Source organism: Ranitomeya imitator, chromosome 2, assembly GCF_032444005.1.
Source record: "Ranitomeya imitator isolate aRanImi1 chromosome 2, aRanImi1.pri, whole genome shotgun sequence".
NCBI classification, from domain to species: domain Eukaryota; kingdom Metazoa; phylum Chordata; class Amphibia; order Anura; family Dendrobatidae; genus Ranitomeya; species Ranitomeya imitator.
The window spans coordinates 154,593,012-154,609,738 of NC_091283.1; the positions used below are offsets into that span (position 1 = coordinate 154,593,012).

Genomic DNA, 16,727 nt, shown 5'->3' on the forward strand with positions numbered 1-16,727 from the left:
CCTTTTTCTTGTCAGTAGCCTTGTCAAGAATATCGTCTAAGGCCGGACCGAAAACATAATCTCCCTTAAAGGGTATAGCACACAACTTGGCCTTTGAGGTGATATCACCGCTCCATATTTTAAGCCAGAGGGCTCTTCTAGCAGAGTTGGAGAGTACGAGAGATCTGGCAGCCACTAACAGATTCTAGAGAAGCGTCAGCCAGAAACCCAGAGGCTCTATGCAGGATGGGAAGTGAATCTAATAATTCACCTCTCGGGGTACCCTGAGATATATGAGACTCTAATTTCTCCAACCAGCAGGAGAGGGCCCTGGCAACACAAGTGGAAGCGACATTGGCCTTAAGGATAGACGTAGAAGTTTCCCAAGATTTCTTTAGGAGACTTTCAATCTTTCTGTCCATAGGATCTTTTAATTGTGAAGAATCCTCAAAAGGGAGTGCTGTTCTTTTGGCGACTCTAGCCACCTGCACATCAACCTTTGGAATGTCCAATTTGATTACTTCACCCTCTAGAGGAAATCTATGCTTCATTTCTGCAGGGGTAGTGAGGCGTTTCTCAGGCTGTTCCCATTCCTGATTAATCATACTAACAATGTTAGCGTGCATCGGGAACCCCACTCTCTTCTCCGATCTGAGTCCACCAAACATTTGATCCTGTACGGACTGTGGTTCATATTCCTCTTCTAGGCCCATAGTATTACGGACAGCAGATACTAAATCCTCAATATAATCTGAGGAAAAGAGGTATTTCCTGACCTCAGCTTTAGGTGATACAGGATCTTCCCAGCCCACAGATGAAGTATGGGAGAGGTCTGAATCAGAGTCCGATTCGACCACCTGAATTTTCCTCTTTTTAGCTGGGGAATGTGGTGGCGGTGGCGGAGGTGGAGGAGTAGTAAAAGCTGCTAACGAAGATTGCACCTCCTGTTTTACTAAGGAGCGAATTTCATCCAGCAGAGATGGTTGCTCAGCTTTTACAATCTTGTCAGTACATGGCTGGCAGAGTCTTTTGTCCCAGTTAAGAGGGAATTTAGTAGAACAGACTGGGCACTTCTTTTTAATAGCGGCTTTAGGGGCAGACTTCTCTCCCTGAAATGACAAGGGAGAGGGGAGTGAGGATATTAAACCCCCTATAGGTACTACCTCCCGGATCCTATCCCTGCAAAACACTTACTGTAGCAGGGGTAGCGCTGGGCTCCGCAGATGCAGGGCACAAGGAACCATCCATACTGGGAAAAATAGTCTTACCTCAGTGGTGGTTCAGCAGGGTTTAAGAACGCTGTCCGCACCTGCCTCCAGCAATCAACAGTTCCCCCTCCCCCTCCGGGATCCATGTGAGGGGACGCCATCAGTCCGACACGCCGGCCGGCGAACCCGGAAGAAGCGGCCTCCAGGAGAACGAAGGACCGGAAGTGACGCGCGAGACCGCCGACGTCACATCCGGAACGCCGAGCCGGCAATGGAGGGGGAGAACGCCGAGCAGCTCATAGAGGAGCCCGGCGAGGGATCCCAGGCCTGCTTTGCCCTCGTGGGGGCGCGGGAAGGCCGGGAGGGGGTCCCTGAGGCACCTGCATAGCAGGACGACGGGAGCAGCAGGGGAGGAGGCGGAGCGCGACCATCAGCTGCCCGGCTACAACAGGCAGAGCCTGCACAAAGGTACCGCAGTCGCCGGCCACAACAGCACCTGGAGACCTCTCCCTGTCCCATGGGGAACAGGAAAGACACTGGCAGGTGGGAGGTGGGAGGTCCTTTTAAACCTCTCTGTGTTTCCTGTTCCCCATTAGGGCAAAGAGACAACCTCCATATGCCGTCGTGGAAGGTGACTAGAGAAATCAAGCATACAAGCCAAACCTGATAAGTGAGCAACATCCATGATATAGAATATAGAAGTATAACCCTCAGGAAAAGCTATGTATGGGAGAGGAATGTCCAATGTTAAGCTGAAGTAGGATCACTAGAATAAGAGTCAAAGGGCAGACAAATATTGCTTACTGTTGGACTTTCCCCTCTCATACATTGCTTTTCCTGAACGGTTATAAAATAATATAAAATATTATATATATATACAGGGTGGAGCGCGGTAATTTGCTTTTTTGCACTGCATGCTGTGGCAGCACTGTCGGTCGAAGAGAGGGGAGAGTGGGTGTGGCTTACAGTGGCTGATGGGAGATTTGTATTCCTCTGCCTTTCAGTTGCCATCATGCAGTGGACACGTGAGGAGAGGTCATTTTGTGTTGAAGCGTATTTTTCAAATGCCCACTCGATCATTGCAGTGCAGCGTGCTTTTCGTTTACAATTCGCTGTTCCTCCACGCGGACGTGTTCCTGGACGGCAATCAATTGTAAATTGGGTGAATGCATTCAGAACAGCAGGGAATGTGTCATGTGTACGAAGGGGACCTGAGAGAAGGATTACAACACCACAAAACATCGAGAGAGTTAGAGCAGCAGTACTGCAATCTCCGAAACGCTCTGCTCGGAAGCAATCATTTGCTCTTGGCATTTCAAGACGTTCTCTCCACCGGATTCTTCATGATGAACTGAATTTTCACCCGTATAAAATGTGCGTGGTCCAACATTTGTCAGCATGGGACTATTTGACACGGCGGACCTCTTGTGAAGACATGTTAGCAACGATACCCCGTGACGCAATTGTGTTTTTTTCTGATGAGGCACATTTTCACCTCAGTGGGTGTGTAAACAAACAAAATATGCGTTACTGGAGTGAAACAAACCCCAGAGAAGTTCACGAGAGACCTCTGCATTCGGACCGCGTCACTGTGTGGTGCGCCATATCACGAGTAGGCATCATTGGTCCTTACTTTTTTCAGGATAATGGTTGTGCCATAACTGTGAACTCCGAACGGTACTTGTCTATGATACAGGATTATTTGAGGCAAATGTTTCCTGGACGGCTTATCTCTTTGAGGGGAGATGTGAACTGGCCAGCACGCTCACCAGATTTAGCCCCATGCGATTTTTTCCTTTGGGGTTACCTGAAGTCTAAGGTGTATATCAACCGTCCCAACACCTTGGAAGACCTAAGGAACAATATTGAAGCTGAAATTGGCAGAATACCAGTGGACATGCTTGTTAGAGTTCATGAAAACTTCAGAAAACGTATGCAGCAGTGTGTGGATAGCGAAGTTCGACATTTGCCAGATACACTATTTAAAACCATGTAATTTAAAAATGCCATTACTGTTCAGTATAATTAAAATATAAAATAAATTTTTCTAATGATCATAATTTTTTTATTTCATTCCCAAATCAGCAAATTACCGCGCTCCACCCTGTATATATATATATATATATATATATATATATATATATATATATATATATATATATATATATATATATATATATATATATATATATATATATATATATATATATTTCATCGATTAATTTGACAAATGAGCGTAGGTGTTAGCCCTATCATAGTCTCACATCTCTGTATATATGTATGGCACATTGGCTTTTTAATGTTTTTAACTCTGTATTTTGCATCACTAGTTTTATCATTAATTTACATCTGTTAGCCAGCATAAATACATGTGGGGGTTGCCTGGTTGCTAGGGAATCCCCACATGTACTTATAATGGCTAAATGATGCAAATCATTCAGCTGTGGCAAGAAAAACAATCTCCGAGGACCCCCGAGCATGCTCGAGAAATCTCGAGTAACGAGTATATTCGCTCATCACTAGTCGCTACGTCTATACATATACCCTCAATATCTCCATACAATGATGGCAGCTGCAGCAGCACAATCACTAGCACTGAGGAGCGGGTAGCAGTATTTATAGGGAGGAGGGAATGCTAGAAATAGTGCTAATCTCTATCTGTGGCGGTGGACCCCACCAGCACCCGTCTCCAGAAGATAAACATGTGGTCACTACTGATAACCCCGATTGCATCCTCCTTCATACGTGGTTACAGGCTTCGCCGATCCTCCCCCATCAGTATAATCTGTGTACACTGGAAAATAGGCGTTGGGGACCCCAATCTACGATGCCCGGAAGGAAAAGGCCGATGATGCTGCAGTGACAGGTGAAGGCAGGTACCCTGACCCACCATCAGCCGTGGCAGAAGTGGAAAGCACCCAGATATCCTCCATCTAAACCGCTCCGAGACCGAACCCTCATTGTGCCCCAGACGGGGCCAATACAGAGGCCCCAGAAAAGATCCTCACACCCATCACTGCTAAAACCTGGCTGTAAGTGACGTGAGGCAGCGCACATCCAGCCACTGCGTCCTTCTTAACTAAACTGCACTGTTGGAAAACTTTGTGGCATGACGCGCTGCCAGATGACAGCGAATAAAACGCAGCAGCCGATCACTGCGGGCCAATGTCAGTAATGGAGGTTATGTTTACATGTGTAACCATGCTGGGCTCCCGGGGTCACAGCACCAGGCGGAGGCACAGCAAGCAGCCATATATAGACAGGTCAGGGGAGAGGTATGTGACGGAGGAGATCTGCTACCTAAACCCAGATATTAATTACTAACACAGCCTGTACGTGGTGAAGAAGGGCGACGGGGGAGGACGGGGACCCACACACATCGCTCATCCACACCACTCCCAACCCTACAGCTGCTGGACCGGCCGACCATTCATGGGGTCGCAGGGAAACGGGACAATCACTAACTATAAACTGCACCCGCCCCGGCTAAATCTATCAATTTAACCCAAAATTCAACATCTCTGCTTGCTGCCTGTGAATAATAAAATTCTTATGTATTAAACTAAGACATCTAACAAATAAGAATTTTCTACAAGTCGTATTCAGCCTGATACATTGCAGCTAGCTAGAAGATCTGTGCAGTGTGGACTACATACAATGGGAGACATGCTAGGCCAGCTCGTCTCACACTGCATGTAGTCCACACTGCACAGATCTCCTGCTTACGGGGAGGTCGGCTTCTGCTAAAAATGAGTAGACTCCAACCTTAGGCACTGCTGGAAGTTGTAGTTCTACAACAGCCAATCAGACTCATTGGTCAGGACCCCCCAAATTCAAGCTCTTTCCTTGCTTTCAGTGAGAACAATACGGAGTCTACTCATTTTTAGCAGAAGCCGACCTTCCTGCAAGCTATGATGCTGCTGTAATCGGTCTCCACTATTTCCTCCCTTCGATGCGTTCTTGGCACGTCATCAAACCCATCACTTTGTGAAGAGTAAACATGTCTGACTTCACCCCCGGAAATCGTCTACACTCCCACCCACGCCCTCCACAATTATCCGGGGTGCCATTAACTAATGGCAAAGACCATTAAATCAGGGATCGATAGCTGGCGGCGGCAGGGGAAGGGTGGGGTAGATAATGCAGGATGTTGGATGCAGGTGATGGGTTTTTGGGCACAGGAAGGCTCATGTCCATACAGGAGAGGCTTCGAGGAGCAGAAGAGATGCAGAGTCATATGGAAGCTGGATTGGCGCCTTGTAAAAAGCAATGGAAGCACTTAATATGCATGGCTATATACTGGGCACAGCTGGGAATGGATATAAACTACCCATCATGGTGGAGTATCAGAAAACGATCTGCAGCCAAGAGTAGGAACATGGCTTCCTATACTCCACGAGAGGTGACCGGGTGGCGCAGACAACAGGGACACTGTATGTGCAGCTGCCTATGTTAGTGCATGTGAACACCGATGGAAACTTTCTATTACTATAATGCAGCTAAAATAAATAAAGGTATGCAAATAATCCAGTGTACAAATACCCTGCCGTTACATGTACACAGCTTATATGCGGATGTATGTGTGCCCATGGTTGCAGAGCTACTAACAGATCTGCCTGACTGCTACATACAAGATGAAGGTGATTTTTTTCTTAGAGCTGGGCTGAGATGGGCATCTGGACTGTCAGGGGGCTTCAGAAGTCTCAAGAACGGATTATCCTGAACGATGCGATGATTGCAGACATTTCTATGCATATTTGTATACTGTGAGGCCTCGCAAGCAGGGTCCGCTCTCCTGTACCAGTCCGTGACTCAGATTGTTAATCATCATTCTACTTATTATTATGTATACTCCCTTTTCACATGTAAAGCGCCATGGAATAAAAGGCGTAATAATAATAGTAATAAGTGCTGCGATACCAATCACACACGCTGGGAGATTTACTACCAACGATGATGCCTGGTCATGAAGGCAATTCCCATCATTTCTAACCAAAGCCAAATACTGGAGAAAAAAGTGCCATCGTGTTTGCTTTCTCCAGACACGGACCCTGCAGCAATGACGTATTCTGCGAGCGCTTACTACACATGCTATATACCATGTTGTATACAAGCTGCCGTGCAGAAAGAGACTGTCCCTGTGTATGACGTGCTGCGATAAAGTGGCAGCGCGAAGATTTATATCGCCACCTGCTGGAGAAGAATGGCATTACATTGGCAATGGAGCAGCCCAGCACGGTGCCTCCGAGATCAGAGGCGGCTGTGATTTAAGGGCACCAACTCCGACTACAATAACTGAGCGCGTTACTCAACACTAAGCATATGCAAAAAAAACAACAAAAAAAACAGCTTTACCTTTTCCATCTGTCGCTGAAGCTTCCTGAAGATGTCGGATGGACCTGGGGGGAAATAGAGAATTTAAGAGCTCATGGAGACGGTCAGCACACAAGGCGTGTAATGGGACAGGATGAAGAGAAATCACTAACTCTAAACTACAGCCGTACAACCAGACTGGTATAACCATAGTTTAGAGGATGAGGAAGAAGATGGATGGCTCCAAAATCTGCCTCGTTACCTGCAAAACGATCGACAGCAGAAGATTACCCCTGTAGTTCCTAGACGGATGCAGGATGATATAGAGGGTGAAATAAGTATTTAACACGTCACCAATTTTTTAAGCAAAGCAATCCTGTCACTTACTGAAAAAACAGGATTTTTGGTTGCTTACCGTAAAATCTGTTTCTCGGAGCCTTCATTGGGGGACACAGGAACCATGGGTGTATGCTGCTGCCACTAGGAGGCTGACACTATGCAAATAAAAAAGTTAGCTCCTCCTCTGCAGTGTACACCCCACCGACAGGAAGTAGGATATTCAGTTAGTGAGAAAGCAGTAGGAGAAGCAACGTGTAAAAGAAAAAATAATAATATAATAATAATAATAAACTTTATTTATATAGCGCCAACAAATTCCACGGAGCTCCACAGATTAACAGTTTCAAACACTCCAAGAGTGTTCAAAGAACTCAAACGTACACAGTAAACAGAGCTGTTCAACTTGGGAGGGTGCTGTGTCCCCCAATGAAGGCTCCGAGAAACAGATTTTACGGTAAGCAACCAAAAATCCTGTTTTCTCTATCGCCTTTCATTGGGGGACACAGGAACCATGGGACGTCCCAAAGCAGTCCCTGGGGTGGGAAAAACATACTTCCATCAGGTCCGAGGACTCACCACTGCCGCCTGCAGGATCCTTCTGCCCAGGCTGGAGTCCGCCGAAGCATAGGTATGGACCTTGTAGTTCGGTGAAACGTGTGGATGGAAGACCACGTTGCCGCTTTGCAAAGCCGTCGGCGAAAGCCCTGTGACGTACCGCACTGGATGCGCCGACTGCCCGGGTAGAGTGAGCCTTTATCTCAGGAGGGGGCACTCTGTTCTTGACCCGGTAAGCTTCCAAAATTGCCGTTCTAATCGAGCGAGCAATAGTCGCCTTGGGAGCCGGCAGGCCTCTACGCACGCCATCAGGGATGGCGAAAAGAGAATCCATCTTTCGGAAAGCGGCCGTGCTAGCCAGGGAGATCCTCACTGCCGTGACGAGGTCCAGCCTGTTCAACGATCGCTCCAGAGGATGAGTCGGAGCTGGACAAAAGGAAGGAAGAACGATGTCCTCGTTGAGGTGGAAAGATGAAAACCATCTCGTGAAAGGAAGGAAGGCGGAGGCCTGGGACCACCTTGTCCTGGTGGAAATCAAGAAAGGAGGTCGGCAAGAAATGGCCGCCAACTCAAAAACGCGGCGGATCGAAGAGATGGACCTGAGATAAGCCACCTTCCGAGATAGAACTGACAGAGAAAAACTCCCTGAGAGGTTCAAAGGGGGGAACCCCTAGAACAACCAGCACAACCTTTAAATCCCATGAATCCACAGAGGCCCTGTACGGAGGGACAGCGTGGGCTACTCCTTGAAGGAAAGTCTTAACCTGTGGCTAAGAAGAAAACGTCTTCTTAAAAGGGAAGAAGAGCGCAGGAACCTGGCACTTTAGGGAACTGAGAGCGAAGCCCGAATCCAGTCCTTCCTGAAGGAAAACCAAATGGAAGGCAGGGAAAAGGACATAGGTGAAAAGCGGTTGGACTCGCATCAACGAAAGTAAGCCTTCCAGGTACGATAGAAGATCCTTGAAGAAGACGAAGGCTTCCTAGCCTGGATTATAGTGTGACTCATCCGGGCCGAAAGACCGGACGCTCTTAGAACTGTGGAGTCCACAGCCACGCCGTTAAACAGAGCGACCGATAATTCGGGTGGCAAATCGGACCCTGAGACAGCAGATCGGGTCTGTTTGGAAGGCACCAGGGGTGTCCGCGAGGAGATTGACGATGTCTGCAAACCAAGACCTCCTGGGCCAATCCGGGACGATCAGAATGACCGGCACCCATCCCGCCTTGATCTTTTTCGACAGCTTGGAAAGCAAGGGAAGGGGAGGGAAACGATAGGGTAGCACGAACTGCGACCAAGGAATGGCCAGAGTGTCAACACCACTGTGAGAGGATCGCGGAACCTTGGGCCGACCCGAGGGACCTTCCTGTTCAATCGGGACGCCATGAGGTCCACCTCTGGAGTCCCCCATCGAAGAACAATCCGATAGGAAACCTCCTGAAGTACCATTCCCCTGCAGCGAGGCCCTCGCGGCCGAGGAAGTCGGCGGCCTAAATGTCCACGCCAGGGACATGCACTGCAGAGCTCACCAGGACCGTTGCCTCTGTCCAAAGGAGGATCCTGGAATCTCGGCCGATGCCAGAGAACGCCGAGTCCACCCCTGGTGGTAGACATATGCCACAGCTGTGTCATTATCTGTCTGGATTCGAATTGGCAGGCTGCCGAGAATCCTTGCCCAGTGAAGGAAAAGACAGAAAGAAGATCCGGAACTCGAGGACATTGATCGGCAAAGAGGACTCCTGCGCCGACCAAACAACCCTGAAAAGAACAGGTGACAAAGTCCCGCGCCTCCGCCGAGCGGGCTGGCGTCCGTCGTCACCACCTGCCAGGGAACTGGAAGGAAGGATATGCTGTGAAGGATCTACTCCGGGATAAGAGAAGCGACCTCGGCCACCAGTCGAGGAACCGTTTGACCCGGGAGAAAGCCGGATCGGACAATGCAGGAGATGAGAGACCTGTCCCCCTGTGATAGAATACCCTGCTGAAGAAGTCTTGAATGAAACGGGCAAAGGGAAAATTGCTTCCGATGTTGCAACCAACCTCCTTAGGACCTTTAAGGCCCATCGGAAAGGAGGGGAGCCGAAAACCCTGGAGCAAGCGAACTTCCTGACAAAGGAGGGATATCCTGTCTTCGGTAAGGAAGACTCTGGTCCGACAAGTGTCGAAGAACATGCCCGGAGATACGAGGCACTGAACAAGACTGAACTTCTTCCTGTTGACGAGCCACCCGCAACGGCTAGAGTGTCGGGAAAGATGGATAGACTTTCGGTAGCCTGAAACCGAAGTTCCTGAGCCTCCATGGAAGCGATTACTGAACGAGGGAATATCATCCTGAAGTGTCTCCGACGAAAACTTCCTGTTCAGCAATTTGAGATCCGGACTGGGACGAACCTTGTCGTCCTCTGTCAGTACAAAAGGATTCTAAGAGAAGCCTGTGAACCGTTGAACCGTTCCTGTTCTGGGACGGGAACGATTACCCCGGATTTAAGGAGGGAAAGAATGGCTGTAAAGAAACACGGGACCAGAGCGGGGTCTCTTGGAAGTTGGGATTCGAAGAAAACGATCCCAGGGCCGAGAAATGAAGATTTTGTATCTAGAGGATACAAGTGCCCTGGCCCAAGCGTCCTCTACTGAGGAGACCCAGACGTCCTTGAGGAACAGGAGACGGCTGCCCAGCCTGAGAAACGGGCTGGGGTCTAGTCGTGGGTCCTGCCTAGGTGGAACTTCCAGACCTGGACCTGGAGAATCCACCTTAGGAGTAGCGGGAACACCAGGAAGGAGTGAGTCGAAGAATACCTTCTTCCCTTAACGTGCCTGTGGCCTCTGCTGAGAAAAGGAATATGATGTCGCGAAACGACGAAAAAAAGGCCGAAAGGACCGAAGTTGCCGCCTAAGAAAAGAACTGGTGCCGCCAGTGGCGTTTTTAATAATTTGGTCCAGCTTGGAACCGAAAAAACGTGATCCTTGAAGAAGGCAGGCTCGTAAGGGACTTCTTTGATGACTCGTGTGCCAAGCAGAGCGACGGCTGGCAACATTACTGGGTGTCTGAGCAGCAGAAGACGCGACATGCAGGGAACAAATTATTCCCCGGCGTGATTAATCTGGGTGGCAACTTCCGCCAGCCAGACTGGTGGAGCTCCGGCTTGAATGCCCCAACGGAGTTGTTTTAGCCCCTTCGGATATCGACTTCGAAACCCAAGTGGAAGCAAAAGCCGGGCATAGGGATGATGCGGCAGGTTCGAGAGCCGAATTCACGAAGGATTCCATGATCCTATCGATGGAATCTGTCAGAGTCGCCCCACCGGACCGCATGAGGACTGTGTTAGTGGCAAGTCTAGCAGCCGGCGGATCCACAGAGGGAGAGGTCGTTCTCCATCGCCTCTCATTCCGGTTGGCGATGAGATCCAGAGGAAAGAGATATGAGACTCCAAGACGCTTTCCTCTTTGAGAAACGTCTGGTCGAATTCTCTCTCTCTCTGGCCAGAAGCTCCTCGATTCAGGATGAGGAGCGCATCCCTTGGGAGGAAGTTTAGACCGTCTAAACGAAACCGCCTGATCTGCGGGTTCCGTAGAGGAATCTTTGATGCCACAGGTCAGATTGGACGCTCCAATGAGGCTTTGAACCATATCCCTCATGTTAAGATATGGTTCGACTCCGGTTCCAAATTATCCTCCGAAGGCACATCAGAGAAAGCCTCGCCTGACTCCGGGGGTGGGGAAGGGTGGGGGGAGGATAAGGGGGAGCTCGACCACAGAGAAGGACCGTGAGATGGATCGAGAAGAGAACTCAGACCGGCGTTCCCGTCTGGATCTTACGCGGCCTGTATTGGAAGACTCGGACAGAGCTTCTTGCGACCCACTGGCTACTACGGAAGTCTGCAGGGGCAACCGATTGAGCACGGACACAAGGGTCTGGGAAACCGGAGTTAGATCCGCTACTGATAGAGACAGAGGGGAGACCCAGCCTGTGGTTGGGACTTCGCTCTGAGGCGGAGCTGAACATAATGTGGGCTGCTGCAGGCCTGTCTGAGGGGAGCTTGCGGGTACAAGGCGAACCCTGAAAGTGTTTCACTAAGACACAGGAAAAGGTAGGAGGCCGGGAGCGACCTCCCTTAAAATTAGACCGCACGGGCCCCTGAGGGAAATGTCAGAAGATTAGGGAACGGGGGGGGGGGCAGGGGATTGAGTGAAACTGCGGTGCAGAGGTACTCACGGCAGACGCTGCAGTGTCCAGATGGAAGGCTGCACTGCTTGGAAGATGCTCCTCTGGAACGATAGCCCCTAGGAGAACAGGTAGACACATCTGGGGCACTCTTGTCCGGAACTTTCTGCAGGCCTGAAGAACAGCAGTGGAACAGAAGGATGGAGCTGCTGCCCTGCGGCCTCTGTTGCAACGATGTGCTGTGCCCCCAGGTGAAAATGCGGGCACGAGTGAAATCTCCTGCCCTGTGCTCAGCAGCGACGTGGAGGAAGGGGCGGAGTCAGCCCAGATGGCGCCGGTGGGCGGAGATTGCAGGGCAGTTTGTCGGGCGGGAGAAAGCCCGCCCGAAGAAACCGGAAGTGGAGGAGAGCGGTACCGGAAGTAGGCCCCGGCGGAAGCCGGGCCCTAAATTAGAGGCCGGCGCCGCTGGAAAAGAGACTGCGGCCCCGGAACAGTGCGCCGCAGAGCAGCATGGCAACCTGCCAGGGCCGCAGGGTGAAGCGGAGCTGAGGGACGCGACGCCGAAGTAGGCCCCGGCAGAAGCCGGGACCTAAATTAGAGGCCGGCGCCGCCGGAAAGAGGAACGCACCACCGAAGCCCGCAGGGCGGCCGCAGGGGAGAGCGGTGTCAGCGCCGCCAGAAAAGTGACATTGCGGCCGCTGCGCAGTGCGGCTGCAGGGAGGACACTGCGGCCCTGATGAAGGGGATAGCCAATAGTGCAGAGCTACTGCTCGTCTTGGTGCCCCAGGGATCCCTTTTAAAATAAGATCAGCGCCGCCCTAGAAGATAGTGCAGCGCGCATTTAGGGACTTCTACTCCCCCACACTGCGAGAGTAAGGGGAAGATCTGGAAACTTAGGGGAAATACTCACCTAAACATCCCACGCAGTTACTAACCTGAGGGGATTGAGACGTCCACGGAGCTGTGATGGACGTCCTCGTCTCCTCCAACCGACAGGCTCTGGTGGGCGAGTGGGTGGGGGACGGAGCCAGGACCGGACTTCTGAGCACGCTTGTGTGCTAGGATCTTGGTCCTGGTGAGGGATCTATGAGGATACGGGGTGGCAGTACACGCCGTACTCATAGTCCGCATTGTGGGATTACAGGTGTGACTATTCACCCTGTATTCCTCTGGAAAAACCTGAAAAGGAACGACGCACATTGAGGTAGATAAGGGTCTAATGAAAGACCCGTGTCCACCTCCTACTGACACTAAGCTAAACTGAATATCCTACTTCCTGTCGGTAGGGTGTACACTGCAGAGGAGGAGCTAACTTTTTTATTTGCATAGTGTCAGCCTCCTAGTGGCAGCAGCATACACCCATGGTTCCTGTGTCCCCCAATGAAAGGCGATAGAGAAATAATATCAGCTGGTTCAACTGATGGTCTATAAAAAGGTGACTCATAACAAAGGTGCCACACAAGAAACATCTCATGAAACCAGTGAGCTGTCTCAAGACATTCGCAACCTTATTGTTGCAAAACATACTACTGATGGCATTGGTTACAGAAGAAATTCAAAATTTATGGCAATAATCTTAAAGTAGAAAGAACATAATTTCACCATAAACTGGCCACTACTAGGTGACCCCCGCAAGATTTCAGAGGAGTGAAAAAAATCGCAAGAGTTGTCCAAGAGCCAATGACCACCTGTAGAGAGCAACATAAATACCTGGAATCAGCAGGTACAATGGTTTCAAAGAAAACTATAAGTAATGCACTCAACCTCCATGGCCTGTATGCATGCTCACCACACAAGACTCCATTGCTGAACAAAAAGCATATTCAGTAGAGTTTATAGTTTGCTCAACAACATTTAGACAAGTTTGTGAAATACTGGGAGAGTATAGTCTGGTCAGATGAGACCAAAATTGAACTCTTTGGATGCCATAATACACACCATGTGTGGAGGCCAAAATACACTGCATATCACCCAAAAACACTACACGAACAGTGAAGTTTAGAGGTGGATACATCTTGGTGTGGGGCTGTTTTCAGCATACGACACTGGCAAACCATGTGATTGAAGGATGAATGGATAAATATCTGCTGCCATCTACCAGGATGATGAAGATGAAACGAGGGTGGACATTTTCAGCAAGGCATTGATCCGAAACCCACAGCAAAGGAAACTGTGTAGTCAGTAGAGGACTGGCCTACACTGTGAATGGTACAGTGACCAGTCCCTACTACTTGGATAACATCATTAATCCAGTCACTGTGCCTCTGCACGAACAGCACAGTCCTAATTACATCTTCATGGACGACAATGCTCCAGTTTATAGAGGTCGCATCACTAGGGAATGGCTGCTGAAGTCGGGAGGACCTCAAATACAGCAGCCTGCACTTTCTCCAGACCTGAATCCATAGAAAACCTATGGGATCAGCTGAGTCGCCATGTAGAGGCTCATGACTCTGTACCCCACAACCTCAATGACCCGAGGGCCGACTTTCAAGAAGACTGGGATGCCTCAGACAATAACTCGTGCACTTGTGAGGAGCAGGAGATGTCGTTGTCAAGATATAATGGATGCTCAAGGCCACACGACAAGTTACTGAGACATTGACATTTCTTGGGGTGTATACCACCACTGTTGTTGGCTTGTGTTTCAATAAACTGTTTGAGATGAGGAAATCACCATTGCGGCTTCCATTTAAATGCCCAACTCTCATGAGGAAATATCACTGTAGCATGAACTTTTTATTTTCCATAAATTTCACCCGAAAGCCAAATATCCTTAAGATTTTGTGACTAGTGTACATACACATAAGCTCCCTGTGGGTTCCCCAATAACCGGCCTAGTAGCAGAAGCTAGAGTTGAGCGACCTTGACCTTTTTAGAGTCGAGCCGGGTTTTGCGAAACCCGACTATGTCCAAAGTCGGGTCGAGTGAAATCGGCCGATTATGACGTAAAGTCGGGATCGACCGAAACACGAAACCCAATGCAAGTCAATGGGGCAGCATAGTCGGCAGTGAGTGGGGGCCAGGAAAACACCTAGAGTACCCATTTTAATGTCAAAACCATCCATTCTTCTTAATGAAGCTTGTCAAGCGTAATTTACCTTATAATAATTGGAAGGCATTTGAAATTGGGGGTCATTTGGCTAAAGTTGTGGGGGGTAGGGCTGGTTCAAGTAATTAGTGGGCCCAGGAAATCTGGACCACGTCACGGCAGTGGAGCAGGGAGAGGTAAGTATTTCAACTTTGCAAGTGCTGTGAACCTGAGCAAGCAGGGGGGGCCCACTCGTTGGCATTGGCACTGGCACAGGGCCCCTCAAAGTACAGCGGTGTGTTTGCACGGCGGGGGCGCCTCCCACCGGCAGCAACACTTTTGCGTACTATGAGAGGCCCTGTGCCAGTGACGTCGCCAACTAGTATTCCTCCCCCCACCTGATGAAGGAACCTGCACTTTCATCTGCACCTTCCTCTTTGTCCCCGTGTAAGGTGGTATGGTATGCGGGAAGAGCAACCTGACTTTCAGCAGGGTCACAATGTTGTTGTGTAGCGTGCACGGGGAATGTTGCGTTATGGGTCAATGTACCAGCAGACTCATCTATCACTGGCTGGGCAATGGGCACGATGAAGTGGAAACACAGATATAGGCCCAAAGAAGAAAGTGGGCTAAATGCAGTTCAAAATTGGTAACACAGGAATAACCAGGGGGCATTGCAGTGGAGGACAACTGGAATGAGAGGCTGACACAGAGAGTAGGGCCAAATCAGTAAGTAGTCGAAATGCAGTTCAAAATTGGCAACCGTAGTAAACAGGCGGCACAGCTTTGTTCAGTGGAGGAGAACAGCAAGGAGTGGCAGACACCGATAGTAGGCCCCAACCCAACTAGTAGGCCAAATGCAGTCTAACATTAACAACTACTTAACGAGAGGCTGAAAATGGAATTTCAGGACAGGAAACCAGGAGAACAGCAAGGAGTGGCAGACACCGATAGTAGGCCCCAAACCAACTAGTACGCCAAATGCAGTTGTTCCATTTAACCACAATTTAATGAGAGCCTGAAGATAGAAGCTCAGGAAAGGCAACCTGGGGAACACCTTGGAGTGTAACACACCATCTCTCTCCACCCCATACCCATTTTGTAGGCCTAATGCTGTGTACTTTTCTACAACTACTAAACGAGAGTCGGAAGACCGAAGCAATGGCAAGGAAACCTGGGGAACACCTTGGAGTGTAACACACCATCTCTCTCCACCCCATACCCAATTTGTAGGCCTAATGCAGCCTACTTTCCGACACCTAGTAAACGAGAGCATGAAGATCGAAGTTCAGGAAAGGCAACCTGGGGAACACCTTGGAGTGTAACACACCATCTCTCTCCACCCCATTCCCCATTTTTTAGGCCTAATGCAGCCTACTTTCCGACACCTACTAAACGAGAGCATGAAGATCGAAGCTCAGGAAAGGCAACCTGGGGAACACCTTGGAGTGTAACACACCATCTCTCTCCACCCCATACCCATTTTGTAGGCCTAATGCAGCGTACTTTTCTACAACTACTAAACGAGAGCATGAAGATCGAAGCTCAGGAAAGGCAACCTGGTGAAAACCTTGGAGTGTAACACGACCTGTCTCTACACCCCATACCAAATTTGTAGGCCTAATGCGGCGTAGTTTCCACCAACTACTAAACGAGAGCCGGAAGATCGAAGCTCATGAAAGGCAACCCGGGGAACACCTTGGAGTGTAACACAACCTCTCTCTACACCACGAAAGGGCTGATTCTTAGGAAGGAAGGCTGTTGTAAATAAGCATTGCGCGTCCGAGGGTGATTATATTCTTATTCGGTATCTACTCACCCTCGGACGCGCCATGCTTCTTGATTTGTAATTAATGTTTATTTGCAATGTGCTTTTGACTTACTCAATTATTTTTTTAATTATTGATTTTATTAAATTAATAGTTTAACATCTTATTGGAAATAATTTAAAGGAGACGCGACAGGACAACACTCGGTGGATGCCATATCTGTGTTAACAACTCCAAAAAACTTTCAGTTAACTTCTTGCAGGAGAAAGAAATTGTAGCTGTTGGACCTTTGTAGTACAGTTCCAGATATTTGTTGTGTGTTTGTTTTGATTGTTAAAATGTCTGCATTTGAGATCTCAACACGATCTTATTT

General features: G+C 49.2%; 1 protein-coding gene across 3 annotated transcripts in view; it reads right to left on the reverse strand.

Annotated features, from left to right (window-relative positions):
* Positions 1-16,727, reverse strand: part of GPR107 (G protein-coupled receptor 107) — a 99,134-nt gene that overhangs the window by 15,747 nt on the left and 66,660 nt on the right. For all 3 annotated transcript variants that reach the window (XM_069747499.1, XM_069747498.1, XM_069747497.1), the window contains exon 14: positions 6,543-6,586. In XM_069747499.1, coding sequence (XP_069603600.1) covers positions 6,543-6,586 — 44 coding nt within the window. The remainder of the gene's footprint in view (positions 1-6,542; positions 6,587-16,727) is intronic.